At 40.1% G+C, this 22,642-nt stretch overlaps 2 protein-coding genes and 1 pseudogene across 4 annotated transcripts; all 3 read left to right on the top strand.

Annotated features, from left to right (window-relative positions):
• Positions 1-12,791: 12,791 nt before the first annotated feature.
• LOC146480041 (uncharacterized) lies at positions 12,792-14,133 on the top strand (annotated as a pseudogene). The gene is made up of 2 exons (XR_014864792.1): positions 12,792-13,210; positions 13,412-14,133. The product of XR_014864792.1 is annotated as an uncharacterized LOC146480041 (transcript).
• A 491-nt stretch (positions 14,134-14,624) lies between these two features.
• LOC146480040 (uncharacterized) lies at positions 14,625-18,471 on the top strand. Its single transcript, XM_085110084.1, has 6 exons — positions 14,625-14,639; positions 15,215-15,275; positions 15,437-15,484; positions 15,815-15,865; positions 17,261-17,319; positions 17,654-18,471. The coding sequence occupies exons 1-6, from the start codon at positions 14,625-14,627 to the stop codon at positions 18,452-18,454; spliced, it is 1,035 nt and encodes a 344-aa protein (XP_084966210.1). The 3' UTR covers positions 18,455-18,471.
• A 2,681-nt stretch (positions 18,472-21,152) lies between these two features.
• On the top strand, positions 21,153-22,642 carry LOC146480039 (uncharacterized). 2 transcript variants are annotated; one of them, XM_085110075.1, is made up of 3 exons: positions 21,153-21,526; positions 21,748-21,909; positions 22,148-22,633. In XM_085110075.1, the coding sequence occupies exons 1-3, from the start codon at positions 21,181-21,183 to the stop codon at positions 22,174-22,176; spliced, it is 537 nt and encodes a 178-aa protein (XP_084966201.1). In that variant the 5' UTR covers positions 21,153-21,180; the 3' UTR covers positions 22,177-22,633. The 2 variants fall into 2 exon arrangements, with proteins under 2 accessions (XP_084966201.1, XP_084966200.1); XM_085110074.1 differs by having other exon boundaries at positions 21,748-22,642.

The raw sequence follows: 22,642 nt of genomic DNA, 5'->3' as shown, positions 1-22,642 counted from the left end.
ATTCATTTTTGGCCGCTTACTTTACTTCATCAACTAAAATTCTTGTGTCAGAGAAGTAAATGTCAAACTCTCTGTCTTTTACCAAGAGTACAAAAACTCCACACATATTGTGGAAAGTCTCGTATGAGAAAGTCTAAGATTTCATCTGACCGCAAACCTCAACTGGTGTATTTCTCCATATCCTCTCTTAGTTTTATGTCTCATCACCAGGCAGAAATTCGAACATTGGAAGCCATTTTGTTCCATCCTTAGATTATTTCCCAGACTCTAGCCTCTTTATACCATTGCAAAGCCTTGTGGGCTATGGTAACGATAGGCCATGGAACTTGCGTTTTACTTTTTGTTTTGCCTTTGCTTTAAAAATTATTTGACAAATGTGTTTGATTATTAGTTATTTCTGGACTTATGAGTATACCACTGGGGAAGGCAACTTGGTTTTGCATGGAATTATTTGTGCAACCCACCAGTGAGAGAGCCTTGGAAGAGAATTCATTCGGTATGTGAGCGTTAGTTTCTTTGTGTAGCAAGATATTTTGGGAGAAAATGGATCGGGTTAGCATTGTTCGTTCATGTTGTGGGTATTCCATCGGTGAAGGCAACTTGTTGTTGCACAATATTAACGGTGGTATGCCACCGGTGAAGGGGTCATGAGAGTTTGTTGACCTTTTCTCTATGTACTGGCATTAGTTTCCTTGGGTAACTCGGAATTAATAGAAGGTGGATCAGGTTTGGTTGAATTATGTTAAGCAAAAAGAACAGGGGAGAGTGTGTGTTTATAGATTTTTATGCCCCCGTGTTCACCTCTTTCTCAAATTGGTTGTTTTCGTTTCTAATCTGTTATTAGGAAGTGGCCTGTATTAAGGCACTAGAGGATACGATCCAGTCTTTGGAGCGACTTAAAATGCTGGAAAGCTCAGAGTCAGCGCTGACGGCGTTGTGTTGTCACATCAGCCCACCAGTGAGCATGTTCGATAAGTATGAAGCCCTTGAGTTGCTGCAATCCCTGGTTCGTCTCAAGAGAAATGATGCTGAATTGGAAAGTGGACCATGGCAAGATATCTCAGCTTTGCCAGGAATTTTTGGGTGTGCTCAGAACTAAACCTTATCGGCGGCAAAAATCCGCCCTTGAATGGCAACTTTCTGATTTCCTTGCTTTGTTATTTTTCTCATCCGAAATGGTTTTTATCATCCACTTCGGCTGATATTATTAAGATCCTTATAGATAAGGACGTGTCAGGAAGAACTGTAGTGCATAGTAAATCGTGTTCTAAAGTTAGTTGTAATTGCCCGACTCATTTAGCTGCAGGATCCGTGGACTCACAGCTGGGTAAACTTAAAGCTATTTTCAACAATATCGGTCGTTTGCATGACTCTAATACTGTGGCTCACCCTCAGGTTAAAGAGTATCTTAAATTTATGCGGAAGGAGCAGGCCAGTAGGGCGATTGTTCCTTTACATGCAATACCCTTGCTTTTCTGAGGTGTTCTATCTACTACACGGCTCAACATTCCGTGATTCATAAGTACATTTTAGTCGGAGATGCCGTTTTCTTTGTTCACAACTTTTTTACTAGGGATCATGCTTCCGATTTGGGTCGACGTTTGGCAAGTTCTTAGGCTGAAAGATCTGAAGGGGTTTTTGCTAAGGTTAACCTTAACTAAGAAGTTGCAGAGTGATGCACCTAGTCCTTCTCTTCAGGAACCTTTCAGGAACGTGAGGTTCGGCCAGTTTCTTGGATTGAATAGTACACCTTTTGCTATTCTTTAGCACAAAATATAATTTCATTTCTGCGAATAGTTAGACCAATAGCGCAAACCTATTTTCATTTACACCAAACATCATTCATTTACACTAAAATACATTCATCAACGATTTTAGCATAAGCAGTAACATTCAATAATATTAACATACACACAGTAATAATAATAATAATAACAATAATAATAATAATAATAATCATTTGTATCTTTTGACAATTATTAGCTTGGAATGTACTTTCATTTGTGCAATAATCAACTTCAATAGCAGTAATGTGCAAACATTTGTGTCAATTGACAATTATTTTAGTGTATGTGATTTTCATTAACCAGTTTTGAAGTTTGAAGTTTATTTGCCTTTCTGTCTAATATATTTACAATTAATTGAGTGGTTAATGTATGGCGAGGTGACCTCTAGAAACCACCAGGCTTATAGTTGAGGCCACCTCGTACCTAAAAAAATATATGCTTATATAGTTGGTGCAACAAGTGTGCGGCTTTGCCAATTCATTGTGATTATTTTATTAAAAACTCTAGCAGTTTATACTTAAAGTTGGAAAAACTTGTCAGAGAAGTGATTGTAACAGGAAGGGAATTCCAGATGTTTGGGCCTTGGTAAAGAATTGTGAATTTTTTCAGATTAGTTCGGCAATGATGCACGCGATAGTTGTTGGCAGTTCTGGTGCTATAGCCATGAATTTGACTGTTTGTCAAAAACAAGTTGAAAAACAAAGGAGGCAAAAGGTTGTTTTGATAAAAGTACATTCATTTCGCTATTAGAAACGTATTGACTTGATGTCTAAAATTTTTAATTTGGAGAATAAAGGAGCAGAATGTGCTCTATAGTCTGAATTGGTAATAGCTCGCACAGCCCGTTTTTGCAAACAATAAATTCTATTTAAGTTAGTTATGTATGTAGACGACCATGTAGAATTACAATAGGTAATATAAGGATAAATTAGCGAGTAGTACAAAGTAAGTTTAGTTTTTGAGGATAGATAGAAGCGGGACCTTAATAACATTCCAATTGATTTAGAGATTTGTTTACATAGTAAACAAAGTAAGGTGCTCATCAATATATATACCCCGAGAAATTTAGTAGCGTTGGTTCGTGTTAAAAGTTGGCCACCAAGGGAGAAGGAATAGTGGTAACATTTCTTCTGCCAAGGTTTGAAAATGAGATAAGTCGTTTTCTTTACATTAACCGATAATTTGTTACATCGTAGCCAAGTTTCAATATTTTTTAGTTCGTTATTTAGTACAGACTCTAGGGTATTAGGGTTGGAGTGAGAATAAAAAATACTAGTATCGTCAGCAAAGAGGAGGAGCTCTACCAATTCTGAGGCATTTGGGAGATCGTTTATGTAGAGTATGAAAAATAAAGGGCCAAGAATGGAACCTTGCGGTACACCACATTTTATGGCCTGCATCGGAGAACAAGATTGGTTGAATTGAACAAATTGATAGCGATAAGAAAAGCAGCTTTTTATCCAATGTAGGGCCGTATCACGGATACCATAGTGTTCCAGCTTAGTGAGTAGGATTTCATGATCGATGGTATCAAATGCTTTAGAAAGATCCAGAAAGATACCTACGGTAGTTTGATGTTGGTCAATTGCAGACGAGATCTTATTTAGCAAATGAATTAGCGCGTGTGATGTCGAGTGATTTATACGAAAACCAAATTGACGGAGATAGAATATTTCGTTTGTTTCGGCAAATTCGACTAAGCGGTTGTACATGACCTTTTCAAAGAATTTTGAGAAATTTGGCAGCAAAGAAATTGGTCTATAATTAACAAAAAGACTCGGATTCTCTGTTTTGTAGATGGGACTTACTTTACCAATTTTTAGTTTGTCTGGGAAGACGCCTTTTAATAAAGAAAGATTTATAATGTTTGCCAGAGGTGCTGAAATCAGGTGAAATGAGTGCTTCATCACGTGCATAGAAATATTATCATCACCGGGAGCCTTTCTCGGTGAAAACAAGCTACAAATGTTTTCCAATTCACAAGTATTGGTGGGTTTTAGAATGATAGGGGGATAGTCTCTGCTACCAAGAAATGAACGAAAAGTGGCCTAATTCACAGTGGGTATAGCACTCGCTAAATTGGGACCAATGTTGGTAAAGTATTTACAGAATCTGTCAGCGATGTCCATGGGATCCGTGATTGTTTTTCCATCAGATTTAAATGACGAGGGCAGAGACGGATTGTTCTTACGTTTGTTTATAACTTCATTTAGTAGTTTCCATGTTGTTCTAAGGTCATTCTTAGCATCTTCTAGTTTGGAGTCGTAATATGTACGCTTAGCAATACATATTAAGTGGTTCAATTTGTTTTGGTGGGCTTTATACTTAAGTTCACAAGAAGTAGTGGGTGATCGGACAAGTTTTTTGTACAGTCTGTTCTTTTTGTTAATGGACTTTAAAAGACCACGGGTGAGCCATGGAGAGTAGAACTTGTGCTTTTGCTTGCCTTAGGCTTCATTGGGGTCGCCCTCTTTAATAAATGAAGACCAGTTTGTGTTTGAAAGGTTTTCGTTGAATTTTCCCAAATTACTATTATTGATTGTGCGAGAAAGAATTTTCTTTTCTCTTCTACGTGCCAGAGCTTCGTTAACAAAATAGGTAAAAACCGGTAAGTGATCAGATAAATCATTCAAAATGATGCCATTGAAGACATTTTGCGAGAGATTGTCAGTAAATATATTGTCAATTAGTGTTGCAGAGTAAGAAGTTAGGCGAGTTGGATTTGAAATAAGGGGGAAAAATGCGTGCGAAAATAAGCTGTCAATAAATTCCTGTGTTGGAACGTGATGGTTGTACTGAAGAAGGTCTAAATTAAAATCTCCCATAACATAACAATGTTTATTGTCTTTAGTGTTAATTGTGAGAATGTCATTGAATTTCTCTAGAAACAGGGAAGTGTTTTGATTTGGCGGTCTGTATACACAGCCAACGATAATGTTTTTCCCTTGGGGAACAATGATTTCGACAAAGATTGACTCAATAACTTCTGGGTCAGAAAATGTGCATTCTTTGAGAATTTTGTACTCAACATCGTTTTGTAAATAAATACCAACTCCGCCGCCTGTTTTTGATTTACGATGGTTGGAGACAAAATTGTATCCTGTGATACTTACAAGCTCTGAAGTGGAATCGGTTAGCCACGTTTCTGACATGCCAAGAACAGCCAAGAACAGCATAAACACTCACATTCTAGTACCTTTAACCGACAAATAATTTCACAAGAGCGCAGAAATACAAACAAGAACACATTTTCAACAAACATTAAAGAAATAGAGTTTTCAATAACGCAACATAATTTCAAGGGATTTTTTTGTGAGAACGTTTAAGAGATGCAATAGGAGAAGAATTTTTGGAAGTAAATTTGCGACAGATACGCCTAAAAAAAGAGAATACCGCTTGAACACCCTGAAAGGATTATCAGGGCGTTTGAAGATGAAAACGAAGATTACCTACTTGTAGTGGACACTTTAGGAGGCGACATGTCAACTGCAAGAAGTATTGTAGCTTGATAAATTCGTGAAGGAAGAATCGCAATAAGACCAAGTGGAGGCAGAAACAATGTTAGAGTTGATAACGAGATGAGAGACTGTCTCAATGACATTTTCAAGTAGAACTGTCCGTTAACTTTGGCCCAGATGAAATGTGAGCTTAGGGTACGCCTCCCTGCAAATTGAGGATTCATGAACGCACAGTTGCGAGAATGCTGGAGGGGATGCTTTTTCATTAAAAGTGGCTAGGCCTCTCCCAGCTGATAGAAATAGACCAGATGTACCGAAACGGGTAGATTACACCAACTGGTTCATGGGCCATGCTGTGCTGTTCCATAGCGTCTTTGTGGATGAGTCCGGGTACAACATTTGGACCGTGAGAAGTCAAGGCAGGGAAAGAAGAGGAGAGAGAGTATACCGGCAGGTCTCTGGACAGCGTGGGAAAACGTGACAGTTACCATGGCCATTTCACCTGTTATGTAACGCAATCTAGCATACCATAGATTCCTCTTGAATGTTCCACTTAAGAGCCTCTCACATGTTTGTAATGCAGAGATCAATGACACAGATGAGTTGATTAAAACTACTTGAATGGAATACATGTTTTGCTGCATGTTCTTAACTTGCTGCTCAGTTAGAGAACACAACATGGTGTCAGAACCGTTTTAAACGGCCTAAACCATTCACCGTAACTGTATTTCTTCGTGGCAGTGTTCGATTTAGCCCTCCTTCAGCCTGTTACCAGGATGCCGGGAACAGAAGGGGAAACCTCGAATGCAGACAGAGGTGCAGAAGGGACAACTTCTCAGCAGTTATTACCAGTTAAACCGCCAAAATCCTTCGACTTTTCAAATTACGAAGAATGGTCACGGTGGCTAAAACGCTTTGATCGGTACCGCATCGTCTCAGGCTTACAAAGCCAAGCAGAAGACCTTCAAGTAAATTCCCTTATTTACGCCATGGGTGGTGATGCAGAAGACATCATGGCCAGTTTTGTCTTCGCAGATGAGTCAGATGCACACAAATATGATGCTGTGAAAGCAAAATTCAACAGTCATTTTGTCGCGAAGAAAAACGTAATCTACGAGCGAGCAAAATTTAATCAACGGGCACAGGGTCAAGATGAGTCGGTGGAAAATTTCATCACTGCCCTTCATAGTCTGGCCGAATTCTGCGAGTATGGATCATTGAAGGATGAGATGATTCGTGACCGCTTAGTTGTTGGACTTAGGAACGAGAAACTCAGCGAAAAACTGCAGATTGACGCACGTTTAACGCTAGAAAAAGCCGTTCAACAAGCCAGACAAAGTGAGTCTGTCAAAAAGCAGCGGGGAGTGATAAGATCAAGCCACATTCCGTCAAGCAATGTTGAAACCCTGGAAGAAAAACAAGCAAAATCAGGAAGGCCTCGAGGGTCACATAAACCGAAACAACCCAGCAAGTCAAGCGGAGATGGAAACAACAGCAAGTTTAAAAGACGGACTACCGGATGTGAAAGGTGTGGAAACCCTAAAAATCACAACAGGCAGTCGTGCCCTGCAAAAGATGCGAAGTGTCACAAGTGCTCAAAACAAGGCCATTTCGCCAAATGGTGCCACGCGAGCGTACCACCGAGTAAAGTCTATGAAGTTGAAGCAGCCGAGAGCTCTAGCTCAGATTCAGACATCTTTCTTGGCAAAGTCGTATCCAAGCAAGAGAAACCATGGACAGCTGACGTGACAATCAACAGCCATCGCGTGACATTCAAACTAGAATGCGGTGCAGATGTCACAGTACTTCCCAGCAAGATTTTCACCGAAATAACTGACAAACCGATCCTGTTGAAAACGTCCAAGAAGCTGTATGGCCCTTGCGGGTACGAGCTCAAGTGTAAAGGAGAGTTTGAAGCCTCTTTGAAGTATGAAAACAAGTCATGCAAGGAGCAGATTTATGTCCTGGATAATCTGGATCGCCCACTACTTGGCCGCACAGCCTGTCACAAGCTTGGAATTATCAAGAAAATAGACGACGTCGTTTCACCTGAGAGAAGCCCAGATCGCATGAAGAAGACACACCCAAACCTCTTCAAAGGACTTGGCTGTATGCCAGGCGAATATGAGATCAAGCTTAGCGACGGAGCCAAACCGTTCAACCTTACTACGCCCCGCAGAATTCCAATACCACTGCTGGACAATGTGAAAGCCGAAATAAAGCGTATGGAAGACATGGAAGTCATCGAGCGGGTGGATCAACCCACAGAATGGTGTTCTCCAGTGGTAGTCGTTCCCAAGAAAAATGGAAAAGTACGGATATGCGGAGACTTTATCCAGCTTAACAAAGCAGTTCAACGAGAGAACCATCCCATGCCCACCACAGAGCAGACACTCGCCAAACTCACAGGTGCCAAGATCGTGTCAAAACTGGACGCGAACTCTGGGTTTTGGCAGAGGAAACTCAGCCCCAAGTCTAAGCTGCTTACTACCTTCATTACGCCCTGGGGACGGTACTGCTACAAACGACTCCTGTTCGGAATCTCATCCGCCCCAGAACACTTCCAGAAAACCATGCAGTACATCCTGGCTGGACTGGAAGGAGTGGAATGTCAAGTGGATGACATCCTAGTGTTCGGAAACTCTTATGAACAGCACGACGAGCGTTTAGAAGCAGTCTTACGACGCCTTGAAGAGCATGGAGTAACCCTCAACCTCGAGAAATGTGAATTTGCCAAGGAAAACGTTGAGTTCCTGGGTCACGTGATCGGCAAAGACGGGATTCAAGCTGACCCTTCGAAAGTTGAAGCGATCAAGCGGATGAAGGCCCCATCTGATGTCTCAGACTTGAGAAGATTTCTAGGAATGGTCAACCAAATGGGCAAGTACCTACCCAACTTAGCTCAGACCAGTAAACCCCTAAGAGAACTGCTTACCAAAGATAGCGCTTGGCTCTGGGACACAGCACAGAAGGAAGCGTTCGAAGAGATCAAGAGACAGCTGATTTCAACCCCAGTTCTGGCGATTTACGACCCACAGTTGGAGACGACAGTTTCAGCAGACGCCTCGTCATATGGAATTGGAGCCGTGTTGACCCAAAAGCAGTCAGAGGGTTACTGGAAACCAGTGGCGTTCATCTCACGAGCCTTGACAAGCACTGAGCAAAGATACGCCCAAATTGAGAAAGAGGCACTAGCTACTACATGGGCGTGCGAGAGATTGGCCGATTACTTAGTTGGCAAAACGTTTCACGTCGAAACAGACCACAAACCTCTCGTACCGCTACTAGGATCAAAGAATCTTGACGAGATGCCGCCAAGAATTCAGAGATTGAGAATGCGACTCCTGCGATTCCACTTTACAATCTCCCATGTTCCGGGTAAAAACCTGGTAACTGCCGATGCGTTGTCACGAGCACCTTTACAGCCAACGCCTAGCCACGCGAAAGAAGAAGAGATTGACCTCTATGTTGACAGTGTTCTGCTTCAACTACCCGCCACGGACAAGCGTCTTGAGGAGATCTCTGCTAAGCAGCAAGAAGATCCGGTGTGTAAGAAGCTTCTTGAATACTGCGAAGAAGGTTGGCCTGATTTCCACAAGATCCCAAGTTCACTGAGTCCGTACTGGAGCTCAAGAGGCGAGATTTCCCAAGTACGTGGACTACTCCTCAAGGGCTCTAGACTCATTATCCCCTCAAGTATGCGCCTGGAGATCCTAGAACAAATTCACGAAGGACACCAAGGAATTGTCAAGTGTCGACGACGAGCCAAGGACTCAGTCTGGTGGCCTGGGTTGAGCAATCAAGTACAAGATATGGTCACGAGCTGCCGAAAATGCATCGAGTATAGGAAGCCAAACCGAGAACCGATGATACCGACAGCAGTTCCTGAAAGACCATGGCAGATTCTGGATACTGACCTGTTCAGCCTGAACGGACGAGCCTACCTGGTAGTGGTGGACTACTTCTCACGCTACGTAGAAGTCTCACTTCTGACGGCGTCTCAGAAGTCTAGCGACACCATCCGTGCACTTAAATCCATCTTTGCAAGACACGGAGTCCCTGAGATCCTGAGATCTGATAACGGCCCGCGGTTTGCTTCAACTGAGTTTGACCAGTTTTCAAAGGATTACTCCTTCACGCACATCACTTCAAGCCCGAAGTTGCCTCAGGCCAATGGAAAAGCTGAGCGTGCAGTGCAAACGGTGAAGAATACACTAAAGAAGGGAAAAGATCCAGCCAAAGCTCTGATGTCATACAGAGCAACACCATTGGAGAACGGATACAGCCCAGCAGAAATGCTCTTTGGCAGAAAGATCCGAACAACTGTTCCGGTGTTCCCTGACCAACTGAAACCATCATGGCCTGACCTAGAGAAAGTCCGGACGCATGAACAAGAAGGCAAACTAACCCAAACAAGCCGTTACAATTCAAGCCATCGATGCACTGAACTTCCCAAATTAAGTACTGGAGACCGCGTATGGGTTACCGACCAGAAGACACCAGCAATGGTCACAGAGAAAGCCCCAACGCCAAGATCTTACATGGTTGAAACTGAAGCTGGCAGTTCGATCCGACGTAATCGTCGACATCTCGTTGTCATGCCAGAAAGTACTATCAAGGACACTCCCTTAAAACGAGTGGAAAGTTCACCAACCAAACCTTTGGATGTGAGTCCACAAAAGATGACCTCATCAGATGTTAAAACCTCAAGATCTGGACGCGTCATTAAACCCCCAGATAGACTCGACCTATAGACTATGAACATGGACATGACGGAACTTTGAAAAGAATAGGACCTGTCGTAAATCATGATTAAGATTTTCATCCAATGGACTAAAATAGACTGGTTGATTTAGAACCTCTTTTAGATTGAGGTTACTTTGATGTCATTTGTTTTGTGTTAACATTTTGATGTTATTTTATACTCGAAAGGGGAGATGTTATGTAACGCAATCTAGCATACCATAGATTCCTCTAGAATGTTCCACTTAAGAGCCTCTCACATGTTTGTAATGCAGAGATCAATGACACAGATGAGTTGATTAAAACTACTTGAATGGAATACATGTTTTGCTGCATGTTCTTAACTTGCCGCTCAGTTAGAGAACACAACATCACCAACGAATGGCCTTGTTTTTCATTCTGGGATCGTTGGAGGGATGAATGCCCAAAGATTCAGCAACTTCTTACTTCAAGCGAGATTAAACCTAGACCCTAACGAACATGTAATTTTTATTTATGATGGAGCGCCAGCTCACCGCAACCCTATAAACCTCAGTCCTACCAGTGAGCGTAAGATGTTACCGCCCTAAAGCCCATTTTTAAACGTTGTTTAGCAAGCTGTAAGTTGTCTTAAGGCAGCCATTAAAGCAGATATTTCAAGGCCCAAGATACAAGCTCAGATGAATGACAGAAACAAGGCAAGACGGCAAAGTATTTCACTGGGCGACTAATGCTCACAGTTGGTGCTACAAGCATTGCAACAAAATATCAGGACTACAGTTTCACGCCAGCGAAATGTGGACAATGGTTTCAGCTGATGCAGACATACAGTATTTTCCTTTCCTTCCTTTCACACCTTTACTTTCTGTATAAATTATCTTTTCTGTAACATTCTTTACCTGATAATGGTACCAAGATGACACCAAAATGTTGTTCCATTTTTTTTGCTAATTTTTATAGTCAACTGTATTTCTAAATTTAATCTTATTACATGCCTAAATAGGGAGGAAATTGAAGGATAACTAAGTTGTAAAGGTGTCAAGTTGTTGAATTTAACTTTCTGCTTATTGGACACAGACGTTAATGTTTGTATTGTCACATTAAAGGATGTTGCATTTGAGAAAATGGTCTTTTGTTGATGCAATAGAATGTGTGTTTATGCAAAACTCGTTAATGAAAATCACATACATTAAAATGATTGTCAATTGGCACAAAGGTTTGCACATTACTGCTATTGAACTTGATAATTGCGCAAATGAAAGTACATTCCAAGCTAATAACTGTCAAAAGATAAAATGCTTGTATGTCAATACTATTAAATGCTACTGCTTATGCTAAAATCGTTAATGAATGTATTTTCGCGTAAATGAATGTTTGGTGAAAATGAAAATAGTTTCGGGCTGTTGGTCTAACTATTCGCACAAATGAAATTATATGTATATGTCAGTCTCTCAGCTACTGGGTTTTCAATTAGCTGACGGATATTTCTTTTTGGGCGACCGGCGGGTAATCCAAAGTCCTTTTGGGGGTTTTGCAGTTAACAACCATTTGAATAGGTACCTCACGGAGGTCAATATAAATTGCAGAGAGACTACTCACAGTTTTAGGCTTGGCCTTTCTTACACTCTTAGCATGTTAGGTTGCACGCAGGATGAGATATCCCATTATCTAGGATGGAGGAGCAGTTGTATGGTAAAACATTACACCAGGATGTCCAACACACTTAGTTTCTTTCTTGTCACTGGGAGAGCCCTCTCTGGAACTGAACTTCTTAACGAAACCCCGGTTTCCCACCCAAGCAACCTCCAGTGTATTGTCTAGTTATTAGTCATGTTGGTCTAACCTTTTCTTAGCTTAAGGCTTTAGGCTATAGCAGAGCTGTTTGATTTTTGTTAGGACAAGTCTGAGTAATGGATAGGAATAAAGTATTGTGTCGATGTTTTGTTGTTCATGCAACGATTTTTTGGTTGTTTTCCAGGTTAAATAGTTAATGTCATGATGGTGAGGGCAGGAGCGGAGTTTTCCCATAACCTAATATTATGCGGTGAGGTAATGAGTATGCAGTGAGGATATGTTACAATGTTATGAAATTCACTTCACCATTGTGCCATGGAACCACACATGAATAATTAATAAGTTTGTAGATTGAGCCGTGATTTGAAATGGATGCGTTTATTAACAGCATGGTATTATATATTAGGAACCTCGTTGAAAAAACTACGATTACATCTGTTTCAGTACAGTGTAATTCATCATTGGCACTTCTGAAAAGAAATAATCAGTTCAAATTGTTTATTCCAATAGACCTTTGTCACACGGCGGCCATGTCGAGTCTCAGGAGAAAAAAAAGCTTTTGTTTTTGCACGGCAAGCCTCGCACTGAACATCGCATCTGGCAGAGGCTTGCCGTGCGAAAACAAAGATTTCTATTCCCCAGAGACTCAACATGGCCGCCGAGTGATAGGGGTCTATGCATGCTTAATAATTAATGGTTTATGTGTGCAATACTGTTAATAGTCGAGACGATTCAAAGCTACTCTGTAAATTCGAGGATAAATAAAGTTTATGTATGTATGCATGTTCCCCTCTCTTTTCAATCACCATACGCATTCTTTACAGCATCGATTCCATTAATTTGTTGACAGTTAATGTCAGTAATGTAGCCTCCCACACAGACGTTCTGAGGGGTTTGTCACGTGTTCCTGCCCCACAAACGTCTGCTGATTCGAACAGCAACTTCTGTGCTTCGACTGCAGACCAATCAGAAGCCATTTCTTAACTTTGGGAAACTCGTGTTTGTAATTAAAAATATTTCCCGGGACAAGATGGCCGACTTAAATGCGGCTTTTGGTCATGTGTGCGAAATGTTTGGTATAAGGGAGTTGAATGCGTATCAAAGAGAAGCCATAGTGCAATTTGTGAAGAAGAAAACTGGTTATGGGAAGTCACTTATCAAGCTCTACCGTTTGTTTACGATTCAATTCTTGAAGTTGTTGGTCATTGTTGTAAATCTTATGAAAGACCAGATAGACAAACTGGCAAATCTTGGAATTCTTGCTGTTTCTCTCTGTGAAATCACTGAGGAAAATGCAAAGGGTGTTGTGAAAGGAAAAATTTCAATTGTATATGGATGTCCGGAAGCATGGTTAAAAAACGAACACTGGATAAAGGTGTTGTCCAGCCAAATTTACAGGTTGAAGCTTTGTGCAATTGCCGTGGACGAAGCTCACGTAATAAAGCAATGGTAAGCATAGAATTATTGTTTATGTACGATTTATGACTGCCCATTTCTAGCTGCAAACGCCCGTGACATGCATCTTAAAGCTCAGCTTAAAATCTAAAAATCTACTGAACTGTAAGCTTAAATTTAGATCCTAATTCGAATCAAAGCCTGTTAACATCTGTATGTGCTTTAGGTAAATTTTGATTTTTATTTACTCTTAAGTGGCACTTCAAACAACAGTAAAACGGCTGATTTAGAGAAACTTATTCAGAGTTATTTAAGATCACTTGCTCCAACAGCGAACATCTTAACTTTAACTGCTACAGCCACAAGTTGCACCCGAGAAACCATCATAGAGATATTGTTAATGAAAGATCCTTATGTTATTTCTGAAAGTCCGAACAAGACAAACATTGTCTTTTCATGAGAAATGACAAACCGATTGAAGAATATTTTCAGTGGCTGGTGGATGAAATAACAGAGGCGAAAATCAAGGCCATTCGGACAGTTATTTACTGTGAAACAATAAGGGAATGTGGCACAATTTATTCCACATTAAGAGGAATGCTTGGTGACAAACTGTATGCTGACAGTACAAATGACATGAGGAAATTTGTTCTGGAGATGTTACATTCATGCACCCCTAATCAAAACAAAGAAGCCATCTTAGATGCTTTTCAAAAGCAAGATTCCCCAGTGAGAATATTAGTGGCTACTACTGCCTTCGGAATGGGTGTCAATTGCAAGGGTGTTTATTGCACCACACATTTTGGGCCATCAGAAAACATAGAGGCTTACATTCAAGAGACTGGTCGTGCGGGAAGAGGTGGAAAGCAGAGTGAGGCATATGTCATTTACAAAGATTTATTTCTAAACCATGTGGACAAAGACATGAAAAATAATCTCAAAACAAGCGACTGTAGAAGGAAGACTCTTCTCTGTAATTTTAACAGAGGATCAATGTTGAATTAGTTGTTAACTACATCAGACTTCGGTGTTGTAGTTAGAAAGACCCCATTGCATGTTGGGGGCCATGTGCTTTTGTAATCGGCCATCTTGTGCGTATCTTGAATTGTATGCAGAATAAATCCTTGCTTTGAAGCCTAAATATTACAATCAACCGTCAGTCTTCCCCATCCTATGCACATGTGTTGTGACAACTATACAATCAAGTGTGAATGTGGTGCAACAAACTGTGGACAGCTTATAACATTCCTTGGTATTATGCACCAGTCAATGTAAATCCCCGGCCCCCCCAACCCGGGCAATGCGGGGACTTTAGCGGGGACAAAGTTAACGTTTGACAATCAACAGTGCCCCGGTACACGGGGTTTTGGATGAGATTTGCTTCTTCGGTATGCGGACCGGGGAATATTTTTTGCAGGAGGAGTGGAGTCTCTCGTAAGAGACTGGGACCGACCTAGAAGACTACAAAATGGCGGAAAGAAACGTGAGTAATCTGTTGACATTCGAAATCTTGTTTTATCCTTATTTCGTGCTTGCCATCCTTCTCTTAATTGCCAAAAATATTACTTACGAAAGTAACACGATTGTTTTTATGTAAATCCTTTCGGTATTTCCGGCCTTCGATGTGGGCTTTTTATAAATATGTATGAGTCTGGTTGCCATGTGATCTGCCGTTCTCTGTTTTTATTTGCTTGGTTGATCATGCATTCACACAAAACTGATGACAAATACCTTATACTTTTTACTGCAGGCCCTCGTAGAGTTTGGTGAAAGTAAAAAAAAAAAAAGCTGGAATAACTCTCAGCGAGGCTTTACCACCAATACAACATGCATTTGATATACTGGTAGGATGTGACATTTTGGTGCAGCAATACGATCGCGAATGGGACGATTTTATCGATTTAGAGACTACTGCAGTTATAAACAACAGAGCAAAGCTTCGGTTGCTGAAAAAGGTATTAAGACTGTTATGAATTGTTTTGCTTTTATACATCACTGAGCTTTATAATATATGAAACCTTTTGTATTTAATATATTTCCATTTTGAACTTTTTACAGGAAGGCCGTTCTGAAGATAGCTTATTATGCACCAGTCAATGTACACCCCCGCAAGAAACAGGTCGGTTATTATTCAAATTAATATGGATTCAATTATATTTAATATCTAAAACATTTGTTTTATAATTTTGCCTATATATAAATTCCTATTTAAAAGTAGGAGGAGGTATTTGGTTCTTTATAATTTGTTTAATACTTGACTTGTTGATTTTTTTTCTGTAGGTCCTAAAGTGCTTTCTTCCAATTTTGCTGGTGAAACATCTGACAAAGGTACAGATATATAAAAAAAATTGATATCCATCTGGCCCCAGGTGGATGTTAAAATTTATAGCCATGCTGAATAATTATCTATCCACTCAATTATGTATTTCCTATCTACAAACACTTTATATCCACTGGATTGGAACAGGTGATCTGAAGCCTGTTTTATAAAATAAGGCTCAAGGGATGTAAAACTCTGTTAATAATAATAGAATTGGGGGTTTTCTTTTTTGTCACAAAACTACATGTACATTGGGGTGGGGGGGGGGGGGGGGCTTAGTAATATTTTACTACTTTTCATGCCTTTTCTGTGTAAACCTGAAAGTTGCTTTTTAATAGGTGCACTTTCAAAACAAAGAACAACAACCAGCAACGTTGTTTCCGAGAGTGGTATGTACACATTAAAATTAGAGAAATATTATTTAGTAAGTAGTAGTAAAAATACGAGCTGGAGATCTGTATGGGCGTTTACTATTGTGAGCCAAAGGCGAGCCACTGTAAATGCCCATACAGATCGAACGCAAATATTTCATCGTACTTGTGAAGTGAAACAATGAGTACAGATGTGTATGGAAAGTTAATGAATACTAATCAGCTGAGCAGATGTTTGTATCAAAAGTTAATTCTACTGTTCAATAATCATCAACCAAGTTGATTTGTATTGGGGTTTACTCAAATGACTCAAATACTGCCTACATTGTATTTATTGGACATACCTGTTATGAATTTTACAGGGTTCGCACACGCCTTGAAAGTCCTTGAAAGTCCTTGAATTTCAAAATAAAAATTCAAGGCCTTAAAAGTCCTTGAAAATTGCAGTCAGTCCTGGAAAGTCCTTGAAATCGGTAGCTAATTTCATCCATCCTAGATTCTAGAGTGCCTACTATGAAAATATATGCTATTTGCAGAACAGTAGCAACAATAAAAACGATCATTACACCTCTTCGAACCTCCATCAAGCGCCCCACGCACATTGAATACATTTTCCTCTTCTTGGTTGTATCCATTGCTCTGATTGGTTCAATATCTGCAACGCTAAGAGCCAATGAAATGTTTTGTACTATTCGCTCTTTCCATGAAAAGCCATGTGCTTCGAGTGCTTCATTGTTTGCGTGGGAGTTGTTTATTTGCATGTTGTTTCACGAGTAAACGATTTACAACAATGGGCAAGTGTGTTTTCAGCGACTTGTGGCTTCAGAACCCACTGTACAAAGAGTGGCTATAAGAAGTCAAAGGTGACAAACACAAGGCACGATGCATCGTGTGCATGAAGGATGTTGACATTTCGAGCATGGGAGAGTCGGCGCTTACAAGTCAAAACGAAAAGAAGGCGTTTAGAAGCTGATGTTGATTGTCTTGTCAAATCGGCAGATGAGTTTGCACAGAAAGCAGAAGATATTGGTAGACTTGAGTGGATTACAAAGTCAAATAGTTTGAGGAGAACTGCAAAAGAAAAGGAGACGACTCGCAAAGACCTTGAGGCCAAAATTGCTAATGTTGTGGATGAACTAAAAAAGACATAGACTTTTACCTCTCTGGTTGGCACACTTTCTACCTTGAGCAGCGGATTATCGCTTGATTTTGTAGTGTGTGGAGTCCTTGAAAAATGGAAAATGTGTCCTTGAAAGTCCTTAAAAAGTCCTTGAATTTTTACTCCAAAAAAGTGTACGAACCCTGATTTTACAAGTTTAGATACAGTTTGCAAATTTTGAAATGTTTATAGTGATCGATGTGTTGTAGTTCTCATGCAAAGATGTAATCTTGTTATTATATATTGTTTTATAGGTGGCCAAAGAACAATATGCATCCAGAGGAGTCAGCTATCACTTGGTCCTGCCGCAAAGGTGCGAAACAATGGAACCATGACTTATTATTATTATTATTATTATTATTATTATTATTATTATTATTATTATTATTATTATTATTATTAATGCCTTTTACCATTCTTTGGTATTATTGTAGTTGAATGCAGTGGCATACATACTTATTTTGGATAATTTGGGTTGAGAAAAATTTGTTTTAAAAGTGGTTTGAAGTATACAATCAGGGTACATAATCAATGGTGATATGAAATGAGCCTTAGTTTGGCCACCAGCATATGTCCCTCATTTATTTATCACAATTCTCCTTCCATGTTAGCAAAATAGTAAGGTTTATGGTTTATGTACATTGCAGATTCAAAGCAATTCTACAGTTGAAGTCACATTACAAATAGATCCTGAAAAGCTGAGAGAGGAAAGTGCAATTTACAAGAATCTAGAACCTGGTTGTTTCTTGTATGCGTACCGTAAATCATTAAATGAGGCTGCTTATGAGCTGGCTGTTGAAAATCCACGTTTACTATCTAAAAAGGGAGAATTGCAAGCATTGGCAAAGAAGAAAGTTGATAGTGATGGTTATCTATATAAAAAGAAAAAGTCCAGGGCAATTGATTTATCCCCCAATGAGCTGCTTCCTGTGCCATCCAAAGTAACTCCATCCTTGCGCTCAAAAAGGATCGGTGAAGTAGAAGAAGACCTGAAAGAAATAAAAATGGAAATGACTTTGATCGAAAGATCAAGAGTTAAAGCTAGAAATGTTGACAATGATGAAAGAGCAAGGCGCCTAACCCAAGAGATGACCCCATTGAGAGAAAGAAAGCGAAAATTAGAAGACGAGCTTACATTATTGCAGAAAAAGGAAGCAAAGTCACTCCTGCAGAAGAAAAAGAGAGATAACAAAGAGCAAAGTAAAGAAGAGGGTCAACCACAAGCCAGTCCACAAATCACAATTGACAAGTTGCTGAGTAGAAAAGCAAAAGAAGACTTGCAACAGAAAGACGGCAGTGACAAGGTAGAAGCTTCAAGTGAATGTGATGTAACTGACGTTGATCGTGCTGTTCAAGCCCAAGGCGCAGATAAGTCAAGTCCTGAATCCCAAAACGAACAGTCCGACTTGCCACAACAGAAAAGCTGTCAAGAAAATACTTTTTTATAGATGAAAGCGGTAGGCCAAAGGATGAGACATTCAAACACTATCAAAGACAAACAAGGAACAATTTGAGTGACAATTTTAAAGAGGAAAGTGGACTTTACATATCCCAATTAAATGGCATTTCTCTGGATCAGTTCATTTCTTTTAGATCTGAGTTGTGTCGTAATAGTCACAGAAGTGACTGCAAAGAATGTTCTTTGTTGATAAACGTTGCTGTTGATATTTTGCATGGTGGAGTATGTGAAGTTTCCAAACTGTATAAAAAACATTTTACCTCAACCTACCGCTCATCAAATGCCGTACGACGATTCATGCAGCTGCCAGTTGTGGTTTTTAGAGTTGGTCAGAAAATTGGCATGCAAAAATTGTATGTTGTTGAGAAGGAACAGGGTATCGATTACAAAAAGGTAGCCACCTTGATTGAGAAGTTTACATTGCAGCCGAACTTGGAAGTTGGAGGAATTGGAAGAGATACTTTACTTGCTCTGTGTAAGTTAGCGTCAACAGAGAGTGACAGGAAACTTATAAAATTTGCTGCGTGTGAAGCAAGTAACTGTTCAAACAAAAAAGCTGAAAACAGGTTTGGCATACAAAATATCTCCAAGTTAAAGGAAGAAGTAAAGAATGCTTTAAAAATATCACAAAATATAAGAAAGGAAGTTGCAGACCTTGCTATGGTAAGAGAGAAATCCGTTCTTCGTTGTCTTGGTTTGTATGAGCCCCGTGAGAGTGATTCAAGTGACAGTGACGTTGAGTGCGAAGCAGAAACTTTAGGAAAATCTGAAGATGAAATTCAATGGGTCAGTGATAATGAAAGCAACAGTGAGTTAGACTCAACTGATGAAGTTTTGAGAGAGGCTGAAGAATCTGAAATGTCACTCAATGAAGACCCAAGTAAAAACAACAAACCAGAAAAAAGTGCTAGACAGAAGCACATGGACCCAGATGAAGGACTGAATAAACAACCCCACATATTTTCTCCAAACCATGACCATTTAATGCTTATGCTTAGAGACAATCAATTGAATTGGTTTGCATTTGTCGAAGAGTTGAGACTCTTGATGCGGCAGTACACTAGTGAAGTTGTCAACCAAGTTCTTCTTGATTTCAGTGAAAATCTGTTGTCAATGGACTTAGATGATGATGAGCATGAGCGTGTGGAAATATCAAGACAGGCATATTTAAATAGTGAGAGGGTAGCTGTTGAAAATGAAACGGGGTTAACCGACTCAGAAAGTGATGACCCAGAGGACTGGGTGGGCCTTAATTTGCAGTCTGAAAAAGGTAAACAAGTTTTGTTAAAGCAGCGAGAAATCATCAAGAGAATGGCCAAGAGAAAGGAGGCAAAAGAAATTGCTGAAATGAATCTTCTGAAGCGGAAAGTACCTAACAGGGTGGGTTCAATATTACGAAGGTTCCCCAACATTGGAAAAGACATTGAAGAGTTTGTGTCCAGTAAGAGGTGTGGGGCAGATTCATGGCGAAGAACTGGAGTGACAACCTTCGATGGGAACAGAAAAAGAGGCCCAAAAGCATCATTTCGTTCAATTCAAGAACATTTACAAACAAAATACGACGCCAAGATTGGGTATGGCACAATTGTACAGCTATGTGTTGTACGCAACAAACGAAAGTTATCATCGAAGAGGTACAAGGGTGTGGCAAAGGTAACGTGTCGCCGAGCAAGAAAGGGCTTCAATTTAAAATTTAACCCAGATGCACATTACAGCTGTGCCATGTACAAGATTCTTGACAAATTGCAGTTAACTGATGGGCATGACAAGCTACTATTAAATAGAGACGACCAAGCAGGGTTTCGACTTGACACAACCTACACACACTGCCAGCACAAAGGACTGTATTCTGAAGCTCAAGAGGTCACAACGCGTACAGATTTTGTGAATAAGTACTCCTCTGTGCTACAAACGTCCTCGTATCTCTTTATGGAAACTCTTACAAATGAAGAAAGAGCTGCTGGTTTGGTGAAGGACCATTTTTCCTTTAAAAAGAACCCATCGCAACATGCTGCTGATTTCAAGTTTCTTAAAGCAACACAAGAGTTTAAAGATTACGTATCTGGGAAGCCTGTTGATTGCATCCGGGTTGATGGTGCCACAGATGAGCGACCTTCTATTCAAGAGGTTCAGTTTCTTTGGACAGAGGTTCATCTAGTTGAAGAGAAGATATGTACTTGTCTTACAGCACGAAACAGTGGAGGAAGTTTCTTAAACCGAGTTGAGTTGGTCAATGGTTGCATTGCAAGGGCACATAGTAATGCCTTCATCCCCTACACACTGAATGGATCGAATTTCAACAAAGATGGCCTGAATGAAGAAAAACTGAAAGAAAATTTGGAAGCAGCCACAGAAGTATATATTGATAGGGTACAAGATGCACCATTCGGAAATACAACTATCAAGTTTTTCAAGGGTGCTCATGATGAGAATGCCAGATATTTACAGGAGAGAAGAGAAAAATTGTTAATTTTTTTACATGGTTCTAAAAAAGCAAAGCAAGAACTACAAAAGACAGAACCAGTACTTTACAAGTATTTTGAAGAGATATGGCAAGTTAGGAACAATCACTTAGTTAAAGGGCTTCCAGAACAGTATGTGTTCTTTCTATACGCGTGCTACAAGCCTAACTGCTTTCACCCAGTGTACAAAAAAGGCATCCCTCCTACAGAACCAAAGTGGTATGATGGTGGTCCCACTCTTCGTTGTCTACCAATGCCTATGAAGGACCCAAACCAGCCTTGGGGTGGGCACTGCAAAGACTGTGAGAGCTGTGCGGGGCACTACTTGTCAGCTGAGGATTCCATTGCCTCTTTGACTACAAATGCAACCAGAGACAGTGTCATGGAACCTCCTTCTGTTGTGTTGAAAAGAGAGTTTTCTAAACTTACCAAAACAGTGGATGCAGATAACATAAGTGATGTTGAAATTACAAGGTGTGCCAAGGAAACTTTATTGACTTCAAAGGAAGTGAAAATGTGGTTTAGTCACCTGGCGGAAGTAAGTAAACGCAGGAAGATGGGAGCAAAAAAGGCTGCAGCAACACGACAAGCAAAAAATGGTAATTATATAATTTGAATTATAGTATCTATGAACTGAAATGTTCCTTTTAGATACTAGTGCTGGGGTCAATTTCAAAACCCTTTTACAAGTGTGATTAACAAGTGTAGCCATTGTTTCAGAGGTTGAAAACAATAGCTATACTTGTAAATTACATGTACAGGTGTAAAAGTTTTATTAAATTGATCAATGGACATTGTAATTTTTTCCCTTGCATTGCAGCAGCACAGCAGAAAACAACTGGATTTTGTCCCTGTGGCCAATCCGATGATGACTTCATGATCGCATGTGATCATGAAAAGTGCAAGTATCAGTGGTTTCATTATGTTTGTGTGGCTCTTGATGTTATTCCTGATGGTGACTGGTATTGCCCTGAATGTGCTGGTAGGCAGATACTTGCTCATGCTTTTTCAGTATCTTTAGGTAGACGTGCAGGCACTGTTAACAGGGAAAGGGGAGGGTGGGAAAACACTACCCAATTTTAAGGTCAATTTTTGTTTTGTCTTGCAAATTCAATCCAGTCTCAATAGAAGTGGCGAATATGCAAACAAACACAGTGACCATGTACATTAACAGAGCTGCTTTTCACAGTGTTAATATAAATTTTAATCTTTTGTCATAGGTGGCGAAGTTCCCTGGAAGAGACAATGAAATGCTGCATGAGAGATATCAAATGAAAGTCTGTTTATTTTTGTGACCAAATGCTGCATGAGAGATATCAAATAGAAGTCTGTTTATTTTTGTGACCAAACGCTGCATGAGAGATATCAAATAAAAGTCTGTTTATTGTTGTGACCAAGTTGACTATCTTTTGAGTGTTTTTGCTGTGGCCATCATGAAGGAGTATAAAACAACGCAATGATTTTCCTTTGGGAAAAAAAGTTTAAGTTTTGTGCAAATGTATTTTTTTCATGTTTTACTCGTGCAACATGGTTGCAGCGAGAACACTCCATATGACTTTTTTAAACGTAAACTTTCCCTGGTAGGCGGGGACAATCGAGGGCATTTGCATGAAAATATTGCCCCGGGGGCGGGAACATTTACTTACTTTCTCCACCCTATTAGTCCAAGTCCCCGCCTTTGCCCGGGTTGGGGGGGGCGGGGATTTACATTGACT

Source organism: Pavona decussata, unplaced genomic scaffold (genome assembly GCF_977016875.1).
Source record: "Pavona decussata unplaced genomic scaffold, jaPavDecu1.1 SCAFFOLD_56, whole genome shotgun sequence".
NCBI lineage: Eukaryota > Metazoa > Cnidaria > Anthozoa > Scleractinia > Agariciidae > Pavona > Pavona decussata.
The sequence above is the reverse complement of the archived record's forward strand: the minus strand, read 5'-3'. Positions and strand labels throughout refer to the sequence as shown.

Bases quoted from the DNA above. Each gene is read 5' to 3' on its own strand.
- LOC146480040 (XM_085110084.1), top strand. The intron at 15,485-15,814 runs GTACAGATATAT...GCTTTTTAATAG, and splicing joins TGGTGAAACATCTGACAAAG to GTGCACTTTCAAAACAAAGA. The intron at 17,320-17,653 runs GTGCGAAACAAT...TGTACATTGCAG, and splicing joins CACTTGGTCCTGCCGCAAAG to ATTCAAAGCAATTCTACAGT.
- LOC146480039 (XM_085110074.1), top strand. From the start codon at position 21,181: ATGCCTATGAAGGACCCAAACCAGCCTTGGGGTGGGCACTGCAAAGAC. The intron at 21,527-21,747 runs GTAATTATATAA...CTTGCATTGCAG, and splicing joins AACACGACAAGCAAAAAATG to CAGCACAGCAGAAAACAACT.